The sequence below is a fragment of the Carica papaya genome, chromosome 5 (genome assembly GCF_054855325.1).
Source record: "Carica papaya isolate Zhongbai chromosome 5, ASM5485532v1, whole genome shotgun sequence".
In the NCBI taxonomy this organism is placed as follows: domain Eukaryota; kingdom Viridiplantae; phylum Streptophyta; class Magnoliopsida; order Brassicales; family Caricaceae; genus Carica; species Carica papaya.
In genome coordinates, this window is record NC_142313.1 from 7,584,752 (window position 1) to 7,600,997 (window position 16,246).

Sequence of the window (16,246 nt, forward strand, 5' to 3'; positions counted from 1 at the left end):
GATTGAGCATAGACTATTGGATTGCCCTGGCATGCGGATCGTCCGCGCGGAATCCATGCCAACGTGTCCACCACGCGACACATTCTGATGTGTCGTGCTGCTGATATGACCGCCCTACATGGCTCATTTCTTTTAATTTGCAAAGTGACTCCATTTTTTCAGATGTCTTTCAAATATATCATTTCCTTATTTATAGTATCTGAAAATTATTTCAAAAATGTTTAAAATATATTTTTTGAAAAAATAAATAAATGTAAATAAAAATTAAAACTCCTTTATTTTTATTATTAGAAAAACATCAAATTTCAACATCCCGAGCCTACTTCTTAGACTCGGGGTGTTACATAGAATTTTTTTTTTCCAAAATAACTTAATTGATGGACAAAGATGAACAAATAAATTATAATCCAAGCAACTTTTTTTGTTGGTTTAAAAAACATAGAGTTGAGTTCGTTAATATTTAATTAATCTAACTTGCGTTTGAGTTTAGAGTCAAATAAATATGTTCGAACCAGATACGATTATATATTCATATATTATAATTTTAATTAAGTTAATTTTTTAATTTAATGTTTATAAAAATATTTTTTAGTTTTAATAATAAATTATTAAATTAGTTTCAAAAGAGTTTGACACTATTACAACTTGGTATTTTATATTTTTTTATTAAAAACTAATTCTCGATATTTTTTATTTATTTAAAATATTCAATTTACTTTTATTTTTCAATAAAAAATTAAAATAATTATATTATATTTAAATATTTTAAAAAATAACTAAAAATGACGTTGATTAATTAATTAAATTAAATTAGTTAATTAAAATCATTATTTTGAGTTACTTTTAAAGCATTAACACAATAACTACTCATTTTAATATATTTCATTATAAAAAATAATAAAATTGAGTATTTAAAACAAATAAAAAAATTAGAAACCAAAGTATAATGAAAAAATCTTAAAGAAAAAAATGGTAACAAATGTCATATTCAGATACTGATTTACTAATTTGTCATAATTTAATTTTAATTAAATATATGTATGATAATATTTTTATATATAATTTAAACTAAGCCTTGTTGTAATTGCAATGATAGGAATGCTACAAGAATAGTTTTGATAATGGCAATGATAGTAATAAAAGATACAGTAGTTGCACTATTTTATTAAAAAAATATATATATAAAAATAAATTATAATTGTAGTGTCTTACTTTGTATTTTTAAAACATAATTCTTAAACTAAATAAAGTGGTCTTTCGTGTTATTATTTTTCCTGAAAATTATATATGAAGGGAGTCTAAGTAATTAAAGAAATAAATTACCTAAATACATAATCATTCTCTTTACTTTTTAAAATATTTAAATAAGTCTCTTTAATTTTTATATTTTAAAAATTTATTTTTTAAATTATTTAATACTATTAACTTTACGTTTTTATAAAAATTGACTTGATGGGATAATTTTATAGATGCTACACGGTAGTCCACTTTTAATTAATTATCTATAAATTACTGCTTAAAAAAATAGACGTTCACTAACCTCTCTTGTACGTGAAAAATAGTGAGTACGAGCAAAATATATAAAATAAAATATTTATTGATAAACCAAACCTAAGTTCAATTCCATTATGATTTTTAAAAATGGTTCATCGCAGTTATTCATTTTAGACATTTTCGTATTTTCTTTATCGTTTAGATTTACTTGTCATTCTATGTTATAGATGACTCACATAACACATTTTTCATGAGTAATAATATATATAATGTAGTATACTTTTGTATTGCATTTTGTAGGTGAAGATATAAACCAGAAAAATGAAGCTCAATGGTAGGGTTCCTGTTAGCATGGTTGCTTGTTATAAAATATATAAAAAAAAAAAGAAAAAAGAAACAAGGAGAAGGGACAAAGAAATAAATATACAATTTTTTTTTATAATCTACGGTGAATGATCGCGTGATATATAGAAAAATTGTTTCGCTAAATCAGTTTTTAAACTAGATTTAGCGATGGTAAAACATTTAAATAATTTTACAAAGTTCAAGAACTAATGTAAACAAAACTAAAGAAATTTATTTTGGTAATAGAGCAATTGGAAGAAATTAATAAATGCTATATATTTTTTTTTGTAGATTTCTCTTTTTACATAAATAATCTTTTACTTCTCAAATTGATGAATATTTAATTTTATTAGCATAAGATAAAATAAAATATACTTTCTGAAATGTGATATTTTTTATAACGTATTTAATTATTACTGTCACAAAAAAAAAAAAAAAAAAAAAAACAATTTAACGCGTGATGTTCGAGTGCATTTTTGTCTGCTAAATTTGCTGAAGATAATAAACCGGTTTTTGTGCGGCTGTTCCGGGTTCCGGTTATTGGATCCACGCCCGGGTTGCTGCTTCAACATAATTATTACGTCTATATATCACGAAATTCAGTTCATAATTCCAAAACCCTTCTGCCTGCCCTTCTCTCTGTTTCTGTACCGTGATCCCGTCTTCCTGCTCTCGACTGCATTGCATTTTCGTTGTTTCATCATGGAGTTTCCCTACATGGAAGCTGTCGTTGGTATGCTATCTCTCTCTCTCTCTGCATCCAATATACGTTTTTACATGTTTGTATTACTTGAACCTACTCGTTTCTTTCTTAGATATTTCTAAGCTAATTCTTATTTATCTTTTCCGATTTCTTCATCCCTCATTTTCGTTTATACTGACTACTTTCTTTCTTTTATTACTTCCTGATATCCGATTTGTTAGTATCTATTTAATTTAATATGCTTCCTGTTTGTTTCTTTCTCATTTCCGTCCATTTTGGTTAGTGGTTAGCTATTCTAGGTCTTAGTGCATGCGTATCGAGGCTTTATTTTCTTTCATCCATCGACTTCTAGCTTTTCTGTTGTGGCTATCGTATTTTCTCAAAACTTGGTTTTTTTTTTTTTAGGTTTGCTTTCCTTTATTGGGTGGGAAGGGGGGTATTTTTTATGTCTACTGACATTTTTATTCTGTTGAATCGGCTGGACAATCGGGAAACATCTCTTATTGATTTATTTGGAGACTATAGGGCTCAAATTTCCTCCTAGTACCGCTGAAGCTTGAAGGAATTGAGTTTCTTATTGCTTTCAAAACGAAGAAATGGAAAATAAAAAGCTTCCTTCATAGTGTGCAGTTGTGATGTGGCAGGAGAGTTTGGGTGGAAATTTTTGAAACGAGAATGACTCAAGCTAGAAAAGCTTCTAATTTTTGAATATTAAGTGCCCAAGGTAGAAAATAATTGAATCCAGGTTCCAGCTGACTGCCTTATCTTGAGCGCAAGTGTAGTTGAAGAACACGTGATAGAGAGCTTCTCATTGGAAAATATCCAAATTTGTTAAAAATTCCTGCCTTCCCCTTCCTATCCACCGAATCTGCTCTCATCTTACAGTTGGGAAGCAAGAAAGATTAAAATAGAGCAAAGTTTTCAATAGTCTGCCTAGGTTCTTCAGAGAAAAATAACAAAGCTCAATGTAGCTGACAGATGCATTGGGCTATAATAGTTCATGTTAGTTTACTTTTCAATATCCTAACTTGAAATGTTTTGTTATAGTGTTAAACATTTTCCTTTCTCTCATATCCTCAGCAACAAAATCAGTTTATATCGCTTGATGAACCATTACTTTCCTTGTAAATTGACAATGGCATTGAAGAGGTCTATGTTGGTTGAGCTCTTAAATTTTGATGTCACATCCTTGTGGGACTGAATACAACACAAAATTGGTGTGGCTATGGTATCTGTGTCTAACACCTGATGTGCATGTTGGAGACTTTATGAACTAAACCTAGATGTTATGATATATGATAATACGAGGACAATGATGAAGTCTCTTGGATTGTAAGTTGGAAAAGAGCACATAAATGGGATACGTCTTCTTCAAACTGTCTAAGCCCTAAACATTTTTGTATATTAAAGGCTTAATCGGTTATATGTTATTAATTACTCTATGTATATCTTTCCTCTTCACTACAAATATCAGCTGCTGTATTTTTGTGCTAAGAACTGTGTTTTATTACGTATATGACATTGTCATAGCTTCTTAAATGTTATGCTGGTTTTATTATTTTTTATAACTTTTCTAAATAAATATTATTTATATAAATAACGAATCCATGTATCCATATCCACTCTTATTGACTGCATTCCCATATCTTTGACCATAAAACTTATCGAGTCAAGTACTTATATCCATATCCATACTAGCATATTGGATATTTGAACCTCAGCTTGAGCAACAAAGGCGGAGGATGACGTAATATTTTAAAATTTAAGGTCAATGGTATGGTGTCTGATCCTAACTTCTGGAACTGGTTAAGGAAAAAGATCCACTATAATTAATGATGTTGATTAAAATGTGGTTTTCTTTCATTTGGCTTTTGAGCCAAGTTATTGATGTAGGACAAATATGGTTGATTTGTCCAATTAGGGATTTGCAGATAAAAAATCCAGACGTTACACCTAAGGTTTCTTAGGCATCCTAGTTAAGAAGTGTTAAGTATTATACTTACAAGTTTGATTGAATCGCACAATAAGACAATTAGGAAACTCTCAAAATATTTTTATTGAATACTTGAATCCCCTAATATGTGAAGTTTAAAAACTATTTATAATTTTTTTTTGAAATAAAAGAAAAATACGAATTAAAAGGTACCAAAGGGGTACTGCCCAATATACAAAAGGATGTTATATGTCAATTAACATATCAACAACTGCTCCAATATCTTTTAAGGATAGTAAATTGTGACCCAAGAATAAAGAGTTAAAATAGTATAACTATCTATTTCTAATATTTTTATTCTTATTACTATTTTTCCATTTACTTTAATATTTTTTATTTGTATTATGATTAGTATTTGTAATTCTATTAGTTTACTATTTTTTTTGTTTTATCTCTAAGTAACCTAAATAGATTAAACAAAGAAATAGTAAACTAATAGAATTACAAATACTAATCATAATACAAATAAGAAATATTAAAGTAAATGGAAAAATAGTAATAAGAATAAAAATCGTAAACCACTAAATTCATTATAATACTCCTAACTAATATAATAATATCTAATTACTTAGGAAAGCTTGTGTTAACCCGCTCTACATCATTTTTCCTGGTTAGAGAAAACTCGTCCACGAGCTTTAAAGTGGCAAATGATGTAAAACCTTGGCCTCCGAACTTTTCCATGAAAATTTAGCAACCTCTGTTTGGTTATTCTCATAAATACTTAAAAAAATAGAAATACACTTTAGGAGTGTAAAATCTTGTGGGAGGATGAAATCAACAGGTTGACCAATAGGTGTGTCAAATCCTTTATTGTGTGGAACTTTCATAGAGTTTGGTCTTGGGAAAGATCTTGAGCAATAAGAAGGCATAGTTGTTCTTTTTGGTCTTCCACTTTGGAGTCTGATGATATGCACCTTAAAAAAGAAGAGGTACTTACTTGTTCGCTATGAGTAAATCATCATCTTTGCAGGATACATAGCCATCCTTTGTTCCTTGCACTCTTCCTTTTGTTTCACTCTAACATGCGAGCGGTTCTTCTTTGGGCATTCGTAACTCATATGTCCACTTTGTCCACATCTAAAGAAAGCAATTTCCTTATCGTTAGGAGTTCTATAAATTGATATTGATCCACTCTTCAGTGCACTTTGATTCAAAGGTATCCTTAAGAGAGGATTACATAATTGAAAACACAACACTTTTTGGAATTGGATATTCCAAATATTCTTCCATATTAAGAGTAGCTTGGTAAGTTTGTGATATAGTTGCAGGAGGTTGTGAAATTAACTCTCTTTTAATATAAATGCTTAGTCCTGATTTGAATCAAGATGCTATTTGACTATCATCGTCGGCCATATTAACTCTGAATATTTAATTTTTCAAACTTCTATGTTTCTTTTTGGATGACATTTTGATATTCAGTCAACCTGAGTTGGAGGTGCTGTTGAATTTGAGATGTATTTTGCTATACTTTCGAGCAGTATCTGGGCTGAACATTAGCCTTTCCAAGCCTGACTTGGTGGTCTTCGGTGACAGCAGAGTTGATGACAGGTTAGCTGGGTTCTGGGTTGTAAATTAGCAAATTTGCCCATCAAATGGCTTGGGATTCCTTTGGGCTCTAAATACAAGGATGAGAGTTTATGGGGGCCAATTATTGGTAAGTTTGAGAAAAGATTGGTTGGTTGGAAGAAATTTTTTTTGTCCAAATGGGGTAAATTCACTCTTATTAAGAGAACTCTTTCGAACCTGCCCATTTATTACGTGTCTGTCTTAACTATCCCTGTGAAGATTGCCAAGAGGCTGAAGTCAATAGAGAGCCATTTCCTATGGGGTGATGTGGAGGGAAGTAGGAGGTATCATTAGTGAAATGGAGTGAGGTGAAGTTACCTTTTGAGAGAGGGGGGCTGGGGGTGAGATCCTAAATAGAGATGAATATGACACTTTAGGGGAAACGGATTTGGATGTATCTGAGTGGGGAATATCTCCTTTGGAGGAGGGTCGTTGAGACTAGGTGGGGTCTGGGTGAAGGGAGGGTGTTGTCTAGAGATTTGGAGGCTGCAGGGATTGGGCTTTGGAATAGTACTTGGGCAAGAAGGCAATTTTTTCATGATTGTGTGTCCTGGAAGGTAGGTAGAGGGGATAAGGTTCTCTTTTGGCATGAAATTGGTTGGGGGAGGGGCACTTAAAGGACCAATTCCCCCAGATATTCGCCATCGCTCAGTTGAGGAACTTGTTGGTGATGGATGCGGTTGTGAGTGATCACTCTAGAAGGGAATTGATAGTTAGTGTGACTAGAAATCGGAATGACTGGGAAGTGGAGGAATATGAAGCCTTACTACACCTCCCGACCTATGTTCAACTGAAATCCGAATGGTGGCCAGCTTGTGTGGCACCTGAATAAGAATGGCTCCGTCACAGTGAGATATAACTGTTTGACCACTAAAGAGGAAGTAGGGGGATAGCTTTTCACGTCCTAGCAAGTTTGGAAGACTAAAACACCACCTAGAATTACCTATTTTTGCATGGGAAGCAAGTAGAGAATGTATTTTGATCATTGATAAGCTGATGAGGAGAGACATAATCTAGGTGAACAGATGCTACTTGTGCGAGAATGCAGCGGAAACTTGTAAGCACATACTGCTTTGGTGCTTGGTCTTATATAGTTTGTGGTCTATGATATATGGTTTGCTTGGGATTTCCTAGGTCATTGCAGGGTTGATCAAGGATGAGCTATGGGATTGGGAAAGCTTATGTAAAAAAAAAAAAATTTGCTAAATTCATTCCTTTAATTAATTTTTGGGTAATCTGAAAAGAGAGAAATAGTAGGTCTTTTGATGGGCGGAAAAGGAAATTTATAAATTAAGGAATAGATGGTTTTGTTATTTTGAGTTTCTTTTACTGGGTCATGGCAATTATAAGATGGAAGAGTTTGGGTATATAGTTGATACTTTGACTAACTTGTAAATATCTTGTACATGTGCGGTATCCTTGGTACCTTTGATTCTTTAATACATTTTCACCTTTTACATTCAATTTTTTTTAAAACTTCTATGTCTATTCAGTTACTAACATGTTGTCCTAGACTAAAGTATAAATTTGGTTACGAAGTTTTCAAAATAGTACCATACATCTTAGGAACAATGACTTTCATCTTTTCCCATGTTTAAATTGTCTGTTGTCTTCTTCTTGTGATGTTCTCATTGGTAGTTTACCGCTATATTTTTGTGGGTCCAATCACCTCTATCTTGGTGAACCGAACTTTTTGTGCATGTTATACCAGTTGAAGAATTCTTCCATTCAATTTAGCTGACTGAGGAAATCAGGATCTCTTCTTTCATCAAAATTAGGAGCTTTGACCTTTAAGCTCTTGGTTTGATCTCTAGCATTATCTTGAATGTGTTTTCTATTGACAGATTGTGCAACATGTATATTTTGAATTGGTGAATGTACTACTGCACCTTGTAAATGTCTCATTTCTTCCAAGATTGCATTGATTTATTGTGTTTTGCATTGTCTCAGACTTGCTATTAGTGGTTACTCAATAGTGCCTCTCGTTTAGCGCTTAAATCAACATTTGTCACCATAATTGAAGCTTAACTTCTCTTTAGAAAGGTTTATTTGAACCGGGGAATCGATCGCAGGAGTCATCAGCCTCATCAAACTTAGATCTTTAAGAGCTCAAGACAAAACAGGTTGAGCGAGGTTTACTTGCGGCTAGAAGCACGTGGGGTTCACAAGTCAGCTTCTAATTCACTTGACGGTGGCAACCATTTGGATATTGGCTCAACTGGAGGTGCTAATTGCAAATTAGAGGCCGGTGTAAGACACGATGGTGTAGAAGTCCAGATGCGGGAGAGGCAACGGCTGGGGGACTTTGTGTTGATGAGTGTGGCGGCTTCCAGCGGAGTTCTGCAACAGGGCATCCGAGGTCCATCAATTGAGACCTTTTGAGGCCAGTGGTGAAGATGGAGTTGACCACCTCTGGTTGGTGGCTAGTGAAAGGAATTGGCAGCTGGTTTAGGGTTTCAGTGAATTATTTTTTAGTGGATGGTTTTTGGAGCTGTTTGGGTGTAGAGTTTTGAATGTTTAATTGTAGGATTCTTTTAGCTCTAACACCAAATTGATGTAGGACAAATATGGTCTATTTGTCCAATTAGGGACTTGAGGATAAGAAAACCTAGGCATCTTACTTAGGTTTTTTAGGCAGCACATCTAAGAATTCTTAAGGGTTTGGTTGCGTCATACAACTATACAGTTAAGAAACTCTTGAAGTATTTTTATTGAATACTTAAATTCCTCAATAAGTGAAATTACAAAACTGTTTGTAATGATTTCTAAGTAACTTTTCTAAGAAGAATTAAGCTAAGAACATACTGAGTAGTAGAATTGGGAATGTTAATTCTTACAAATAGGAAATATTAAAACAAATAGGAAAAGATTAATAAGAATAAAAATCTCAAGTTACCAAAACTATAATAATACTCCTAAATAATATAATAATGGACACCTTGATAGTAGAGTAGTTTTATTTTTTATTTGAAATAAGTATAGTAGTTTTATATTTTATATAAATTCAACTTCTAAACTATTTAGGAAATCTATTGCTAGCATATTATGCATCATTTATCCTCACACTGTTTTGAGTCAATAAATACTTATTTTTTCTTGTTTAATTGTGAGGGTCCCTACATCCACGTGATAGAGTTTGTAATTGCTATCATTTCGCTTTATTTTTGCTTGCAGGTTTTATGATATTGATGTATTTTTTTGAGACATATTTGGATGTGAGGCAACATGCTGCTCTCAAACTGCCCACTCTTCCTAAAACTTTGGAAGGAGTAATCAGCCAAGAGAAATTTGAAAAATCTCGAGCATACAGTCTTGATAAAAGGTTGCATGGTTTAGCACCATTTTCAGTTCATCAAGCGTCTCATACCAAAACCTGTCTGGACTACTAAAAATGTTCTTTTTTGCCATAAGTGTTAGTCCTTTTTTTTTTATGTTTCTCCTGATGCATAATCTTACCTTTCAGCAACTTCCATTTTGTTCATGAGTTTGCGACTATACTCATGGACTCTGCAATTTTGTTCTTTGGAATATTGCCTTGGTTCTGGAAGGTGAGTAAATCTTTATCTTGTGTGCTTGAAGCTCCAACTGCAGTTTTATCATCAATGAATTTTCTTTTGTTATTGCAGAAATCAGGAGAGTTTTTGCTCTTAGTTGGCCTGAATGCAGAGAATGAAATACTACACACTCTATCCTTTTTGGCTGGTGTTATGATATGGTCACAGGTTTGTAAAGATTTACCCTGTGCATTGTTAGAAGATAAATGAGCTGTTTTATTCTGTATGCTGCAAAGCCACAGTAAACTAGTGTGTCATAGTATGTTACTTGTGTAACTCTCTAGGGACTTTCTGCTGCAAAATAGATAAGCCTTCTTCTCTTATACTGGATGATTGGAACTGGCAACTGATCAGCTCAAGGATCTTAATTAGGAAGCGTTATATATTTTTTAATGCTCAATCAGATGAATTTGTACTTGGCTTTGGAAGAATGGAAAAAATGTAATCTACATAATTTAATTTGGAGGCCCAGGCTTTTTATAAAAAGAAGAAAAGGAATATTTGGATTTGAACTATGAGTTTCCCTTGTACTTTACGATATGACTTGACACGTAGAATAGTACGTCATTATTCTCACAATTTGCTTCCATTGAATAACTTGTAATAGTTTACGGCACAATTTATTAGTCTACTGAAATACCATAAAGAAAGGTCAAGAGTGTCTTATTTCATTGATCTTGATAAGGTTTATTAAAGCCTGTAAGTGCTTTGAGTATGAATTTCAAGCATATGAGAGCCTTTCCAGAAAGCACACATCATAGTGTTTTGAATATGAGATTTTGGTTTTACATGAGAACTAGATCCCATATTATTCTGTAAAAAAGGCAATGGCAGAAAAGGTAAAACTGAGAGCAAAGTCTAACAAAAGATGATGGGTGTCTATCTATGTATCTTAGCAGGCAAATTCTGAGTTTCTCCTGGTTAAAACTTTTCTGGTATCCCCATTAGTTATTATGCAGTACATTGGTAAGGTAACTTCATAAATGTGGCATCTGTTGATTCTGATTACCTTGATGCTCCTTTGCATTGCTCCTAAAGTGTTTGTTGATTGTTGTACTAGTAGGCTGAGTCAACATTAACTTTTATGAGCATTTTCATGAATAAATGCTTTGAATTAATTCTATATCTTGTTTAGTTACAATATTGACATTTTACCTTGATGTATATGCAGATTACTGATTTGCCATTTTCTCTCTATTCAACTTTTGTGATTGAGGCCCGCCATGGTTTCAACAAAGTTAGTATATTAAACTGGGTTTTTCTTCTTATTTCCCGTTGGCTAATTCTTAATTTTCTGCTGATATAGATTTCTTATTTTAAGATTTTGCTTGTGTAATCTCTAACACACGGACTCATAATTGACCTTTTTTTTAATTATTTGCTTTATAGCAAACAATATGGTTATTCTTCAGGGACTTGTTGAAGGGAATGTGTCTTGCTATTTTACTTGGTCCACCCATAGTCTCTGCAATCATCATAATAGTACAGGTATAATAATCTCCAGCTTTGGTGCAAATCACTCGTTCCCCTGCAGTGAATATTGCTTACCTTAGTTATTTCTGCAGTCACCATTTTGCTTTAAACATTTAGAGTATATGTAATAGGTACCATTCAAATCATGTAGCTCTCAACAGTGTTAACATTGATTGTTGCAGAAAGGAGGTCCTTATCTAGCTATCTATCTTTGGGCTTTCATGTTTGTTCTTTCGCTAGTCATGATGACGATTTACCCTGTTCTAATAGCCCCACTTTTTAACAAGTTCACCCCTGTGAGTACTTAACTTCTTTTCCAAATCATTTGAGCATGATTTACATTTCATTTAGTAATATCTTCTCTTATCTGTGCTTCACAAACAGCTTCCAGAAGGAGTATTAAGAGAGAAAATTGAGAAACTTGCTTCTTCCCTCAAGTTTCCTTTGAAGAAGTTGTTCGTGGTTGATGGATCTACAAGATCAAGCCACAGCAATGTAAGGATTCAACTCTTATGCATTGTACTGGGTCCACCCATGTGCTCTATTATTTTTCTGCTCTGATTTCGTGTCTTCCATATTTCAGCATCTATTGTTTCAAAATTATGTCATCTTATCTGACTCAAACTGGTGTTTTGTATGTATGGATCTAATATTTTGCTGCATTTGATATTTATTGGTTAATTCATTTTTTGCCAACATTTTGCAGGCATATATGTATGGATTCTTTAAGAACAAGCGGATTGTCCTTTATGACACATTGATTCAGCAGGTACTGATGCATTTCATTTATTTTTTAGATTTTCCTTATCTTAGAATGCTATTTTCGTACTGTCTTTGGTTGAATTAAACCTAGGTGGCTAATATAGGGGCAACATACACACTGGTTTTTCTCTTCAATTTTTTCCAATGAGATTCTATAGGTGGGAATTGTCTGTTAGAAATGATGTTCATCTGTACTATCTATGATTTAGGATCAAATTGACATTCAATGGTTTAATCCTTCAGCCTTCCTCACCCGGATTACTGCGAGCTTAGCTTTCGTTTAAAATTGTATTTGGTTTCACATTTTTTTGAAATTTTTTTTGGGTTAAATTGTAGAAAAATGCCATGTACTTTTATTATTTCCTCCAACTATGACTTGCAATTACATTCTTTGGACATGCACTTTTCAAGTATCTCAAATTAGGACCAGAAATCATTTTTTAAAATAAATTTGATAATTTACTTTTACATACGTATAGGTGTGATGCCAATTTCAGTATGTACCAAAAAAGTGATCGTTATGTCCTAATTTGGACATATAAAAGGTACAGGTCATAAAAAGATACAATAGAAATTAGAGGTCTTAATTTGAGACACTGGTGAAAGTATAAAATATCTTTACATAATTCTTTTTTTCTTTACGTGGCTGAATATGTGAACATGCTTGAGACACTGGTAAGACTATAAGATATTTTTATGTAATTCTCTTTTTTTTTTCTATTGTGGCTGAAATAATATGTGGACATTCTATTTTACCTTAGCATTTCGGTGCATCCTAAGGGTACTTTCTTCTTCAAAATTGATCCAATAAGTTGGGAAAAATAGCAAACTGCCTGTTGTCTCCCCATATCCAACTAGTTCAATTTCGTACAAACCAGTGTGTAATGTGTACCTCTTCTGTTATTTAGGGCTGTATTCTATTTACATTTATTGGTGAAATATGGTTATGGTGCTTTTTTTTTTGGGGGAGGGGGGGGCTACTTACTATGCCGTGAAGGTAATTTAGTTTGTGTGTTACTTTGTAGTGCAAAAATGAAGAGGAAATTGTAGCTGTTATTGCTCATGAACTCGGCCACTGGAAACTAAATCATACAATGTACTCATTCATTGCTATGCAGGTATACACTATTATTTCTTTTGCATTCTGAAAAAACTCTCAGTCCGTCGGTTATCTTATTGTTACTTCATCATATGTCGTGAATAGCATTCTTTGTTTACTTATTGTTGCTGAATGTTTAAGTTTCAATAGTTTTTTCCTTTACCCCTCATCTTGATAAGGGGCTTGAATTTGTTTTGTCCTTGTTGAGCTGTGCAGATTCTTACCTTTTTGCAATTTGGAGGATACACTCTTGTGAGGAACTCATCTGATCTCTTTAGAAGTTTTGGATTTGATACACAGCCAGTGTTAATTGGCCTTATCATATTTCAGGTATTGATATATAGCAAGTTAGCATGAAGAAATAGCATGTCTAATGGGGAGGAGTTTTGCTTGTTCTGCATGTGGATTCTACTGTTTAGAATAAGCTATTGGCTGTTTGGAATTCAGGTTTCCTAGCTTCTCAGTGTATGAATTGGTTTACTTACATATGGGAAACTTCAGTGCAACAAAAGTATATCAGAACGAAAGTCTGTTGATGGGTGTTAATTCTATTCTTAAAATTGTAGTGCAGTTACAATTGTTTGTTGGTTGGAAACTCATCACTGCCAATCAGGTTTTATGCAGTGGTCTATGGTTTCCTTTTTGATGCTTGTTTGCTCATCTTGGTGTGCCGGGTCATTATAATTGCTTTGACATAATGATTGTAAGGATTCATTTTGGGGGATGGATAATTAAGTGTTGGAAGAATTAATGGATTACAGAACTTGCAGCCTTTATATGTATTCAGCATTTATGGTCCATTATTTCAATGTGTAGACTTAAATTCTTTTAATTTTCATGTGTTTAGCACTATTCTCTAACAAGGAGATACTCATTTTTCATAAGAGCTGTAACACTTTGATTTGCCTTTTATCTGCAGCATACTGTAATACCAATTCAACACCTAGTAAGCTTTGCTCTTAATCTTGTGAGTCGATCTTTTGAATTTCAGGTATGTTCTATTTGCTAGGCATTTCTCTCTCTCCCCCTCTCTCTCTCTCTCTCTCTAATGTGTTTATGTCATGTAGGCTGATGCCTTCGCCAAGAAGCTTGGGTATTCCTCTACTCTTCGTGCTGCTCTTGTGAAGCTACAGGTGAATCATCAATATATATATATATATATATAGTATGTTTATGATTAATCTGGATCTATCATGTTGTTTTTCTTACTAATCTAAAATTGTGATTTATCATTGGATTTTTTTAGAGGACCCAAATCTGGTATGGATCTTTTGAATCGTGATTTATGAAAATCGTGATTTATGATTGGACTTTTTTAGAGTACCCAAATCTAGTACCTAATCTTTTTAATCAATCCCGTATTTTCTTGAAATGTCTTCATATATAAACTTGTCGTTGTTTGCACCATCCTGAGAAGCTCCAGTGATTTAGGAATCGGATCTCTCTAGTTGAATGACTACTGTATGTTTGAATGATGATGTACTCTGCTTCACAAGTTAATCATCTATACTTATACATTTGTGATTAATCTGAATTTTTCATGTTTTCCTTATTAATCTGAACTATTGGTTTATCATCAGACTTTTAGAGGACCAAAATCTAGTATCTCTAATCTCTTTAGCCAATTCCATTTTTTCTTGACATGTTCTTCATGTTAATACTTGTAATTTTGTTTGCACTGTCTTGCGAAGCTCCAGTTATTTAGGAATCTGATCTCTCTAGTCGACTTCCATGATGGAGTTGATGGTTGGTTGTATGACTACCATATGTTTGAATGATAATCTACTGAATTTTGTATTTAGGCTATGTTTAGAAGAAATCCATAACTGTGTGTAGAATTCATTTGTAAATCCATATTTATTTTAACTAAGTGGAAATGCAAATTCTATGAGAAGATAAAAATTGAGCTCATATTGAACTTCATATGGAATTGAAATAGTATATCTCAAGTTTTATCAAATTTGATAAGATTTTCTTTTGAAACAAATCAAATTCTATAGAATCTAGGATTGCATTATTTCTATTCTACAAGAAATTCCACATAAACTAAATTTCTGTTATTTTTATGTGGGACTTCTATCATCTTTTTGTTGAAGTAAAAGTGTAGGTTTATGAATGAATTTTACATTAAGTTTGAATTTGTTTTAAACATAGCCTTAGCTGCAATTTTGTAAGTCTTCTAGAACATCGCAATAAAGAGTTTTTAATCTGACTCAAAATAGTATTAAAGAAGTTTGTTAGACTCAAATCTTTTATCATATATATTCAATCTTTTATTCCCTTGATTTGGAATTTACAAGTTACTGTTCTTTTCAGGAAGAAAATTTGTCCGCTATGAATACAGATCCTTGGTACTCGGCGTATCACTATTCTCATCCTCCTCTTGTAGAAAGACTTGCTGCTCTCGATGAACCTGGTAAAAAGGCAGACTGATCTGCACAACTTAGGAATAGCTAGTCCGAATTATTTTGCTGGATTTTACTGTTAAGGGAAATTTGATCATGAGTCCACTGCTGTAATATTTTGTCTGTATGAGAAACTCTTGGGTCTCATGTTTCTTGTCAAGTTCAGATATGGAATATATAGTAAAGAACTTAACAAGAAAATCACTGAGGTTGAGGGAAAGGAAACCCGGAAGGGAAAAGTGCTGTATGCTATATTAGTTTTGCGTTTGCATGGGGTAAGGGAACAAAAAAAGGTCCTGTATGTACAAGGATGTTTAGGTGGGGAAAGTTTGATACAAGTGCCCTTGCCTTTGCACGTGTCGTGGACTGATTCGGCAAGAGTTGGAATGGATCTCCTTGTTAAATGGTTTTGGCGGAATTAAACAACATCCAAACCTAGTTCTTAAATATGGTGGATGAGTTGGTTTTCTTTCAAGTGGCTCGTGAGTCATGGATGAGGTTAAAATATTAAAATATTAAACTCACTTTTAAGGTTGCATGCTGGCAAGATGATTGAATCGTAGAAATGTCTTCCATATATATATATATATATTTAAAAATAAATAAAACAACTGAAAACAAATTGTAATATTAAAAAATGAAAATATTACATTTTAAATTTTGATAAAAACTGATATAATTTATAATAGGCTATTATTCTAATTTCGGTTAAAATTTTCAGTAAACTTAAATTCCTCGTTCTATTAATAAAGATTAGTATTTTTAAATTCAGTTAATATAAATTCCAAACGAATTTTGAAAGAGAATTTCGCTTCTCGTAAGCAAGGTCGGAAAAGTTGAGATGAAACCAAC

General features: G+C 32.7%; 1 protein-coding gene across 1 annotated transcript; it reads left to right on the forward strand.

Moving 5' to 3' along the window:
• The first annotated feature begins 2,417 nt into the window (after window positions 1–2,417).
• On the forward strand, window positions 2,418–15,869 carry ATSTE24 (Peptidase family M48 family protein). Its single transcript, XM_088219738.1, has 14 exons — window positions 2,418–2,572; window positions 9,276–9,423; window positions 9,565–9,649; window positions 9,728–9,823; window positions 10,827–10,892; window positions 11,045–11,143; window positions 11,311–11,424; window positions 11,513–11,623; window positions 11,835–11,897; window positions 12,916–13,008; window positions 13,206–13,319; window positions 13,909–13,980; window positions 14,057–14,122; window positions 15,306–15,869. Exons 1-14 carry the CDS (start codon window positions 2,542–2,544, stop codon window positions 15,420–15,422), a joined length of 1,275 nt encoding a protein of 424 aa, XP_088075864.1. The 5' UTR covers window positions 2,418–2,541; the 3' UTR covers window positions 15,423–15,869.
• The last annotated feature ends 377 nt before the right edge of the window (window positions 15,870–16,246 follow it).

What these genes read in the sequence shown, in the direction of transcription:
- ATSTE24 (XM_088219738.1), top strand. Translation starts at nt 2,542, where the DNA reads ATGGAGTTTCCCTACATGGAAGCTGTCGTTG. An exon ending in GCATACAGTCTTGATAAAAG is followed by an intron (nt 9,424 to 9,564) that starts GTTGCATGGTTT and finishes CTTACCTTTCAG; the next exon opens with CAACTTCCATTTTGTTCATG. An exon ending in TATTGCCTTGGTTCTGGAAG is followed by an intron (nt 9,650 to 9,727) that starts GTGAGTAAATCT and finishes TTGTTATTGCAG; the next exon opens with AAATCAGGAGAGTTTTTGCT.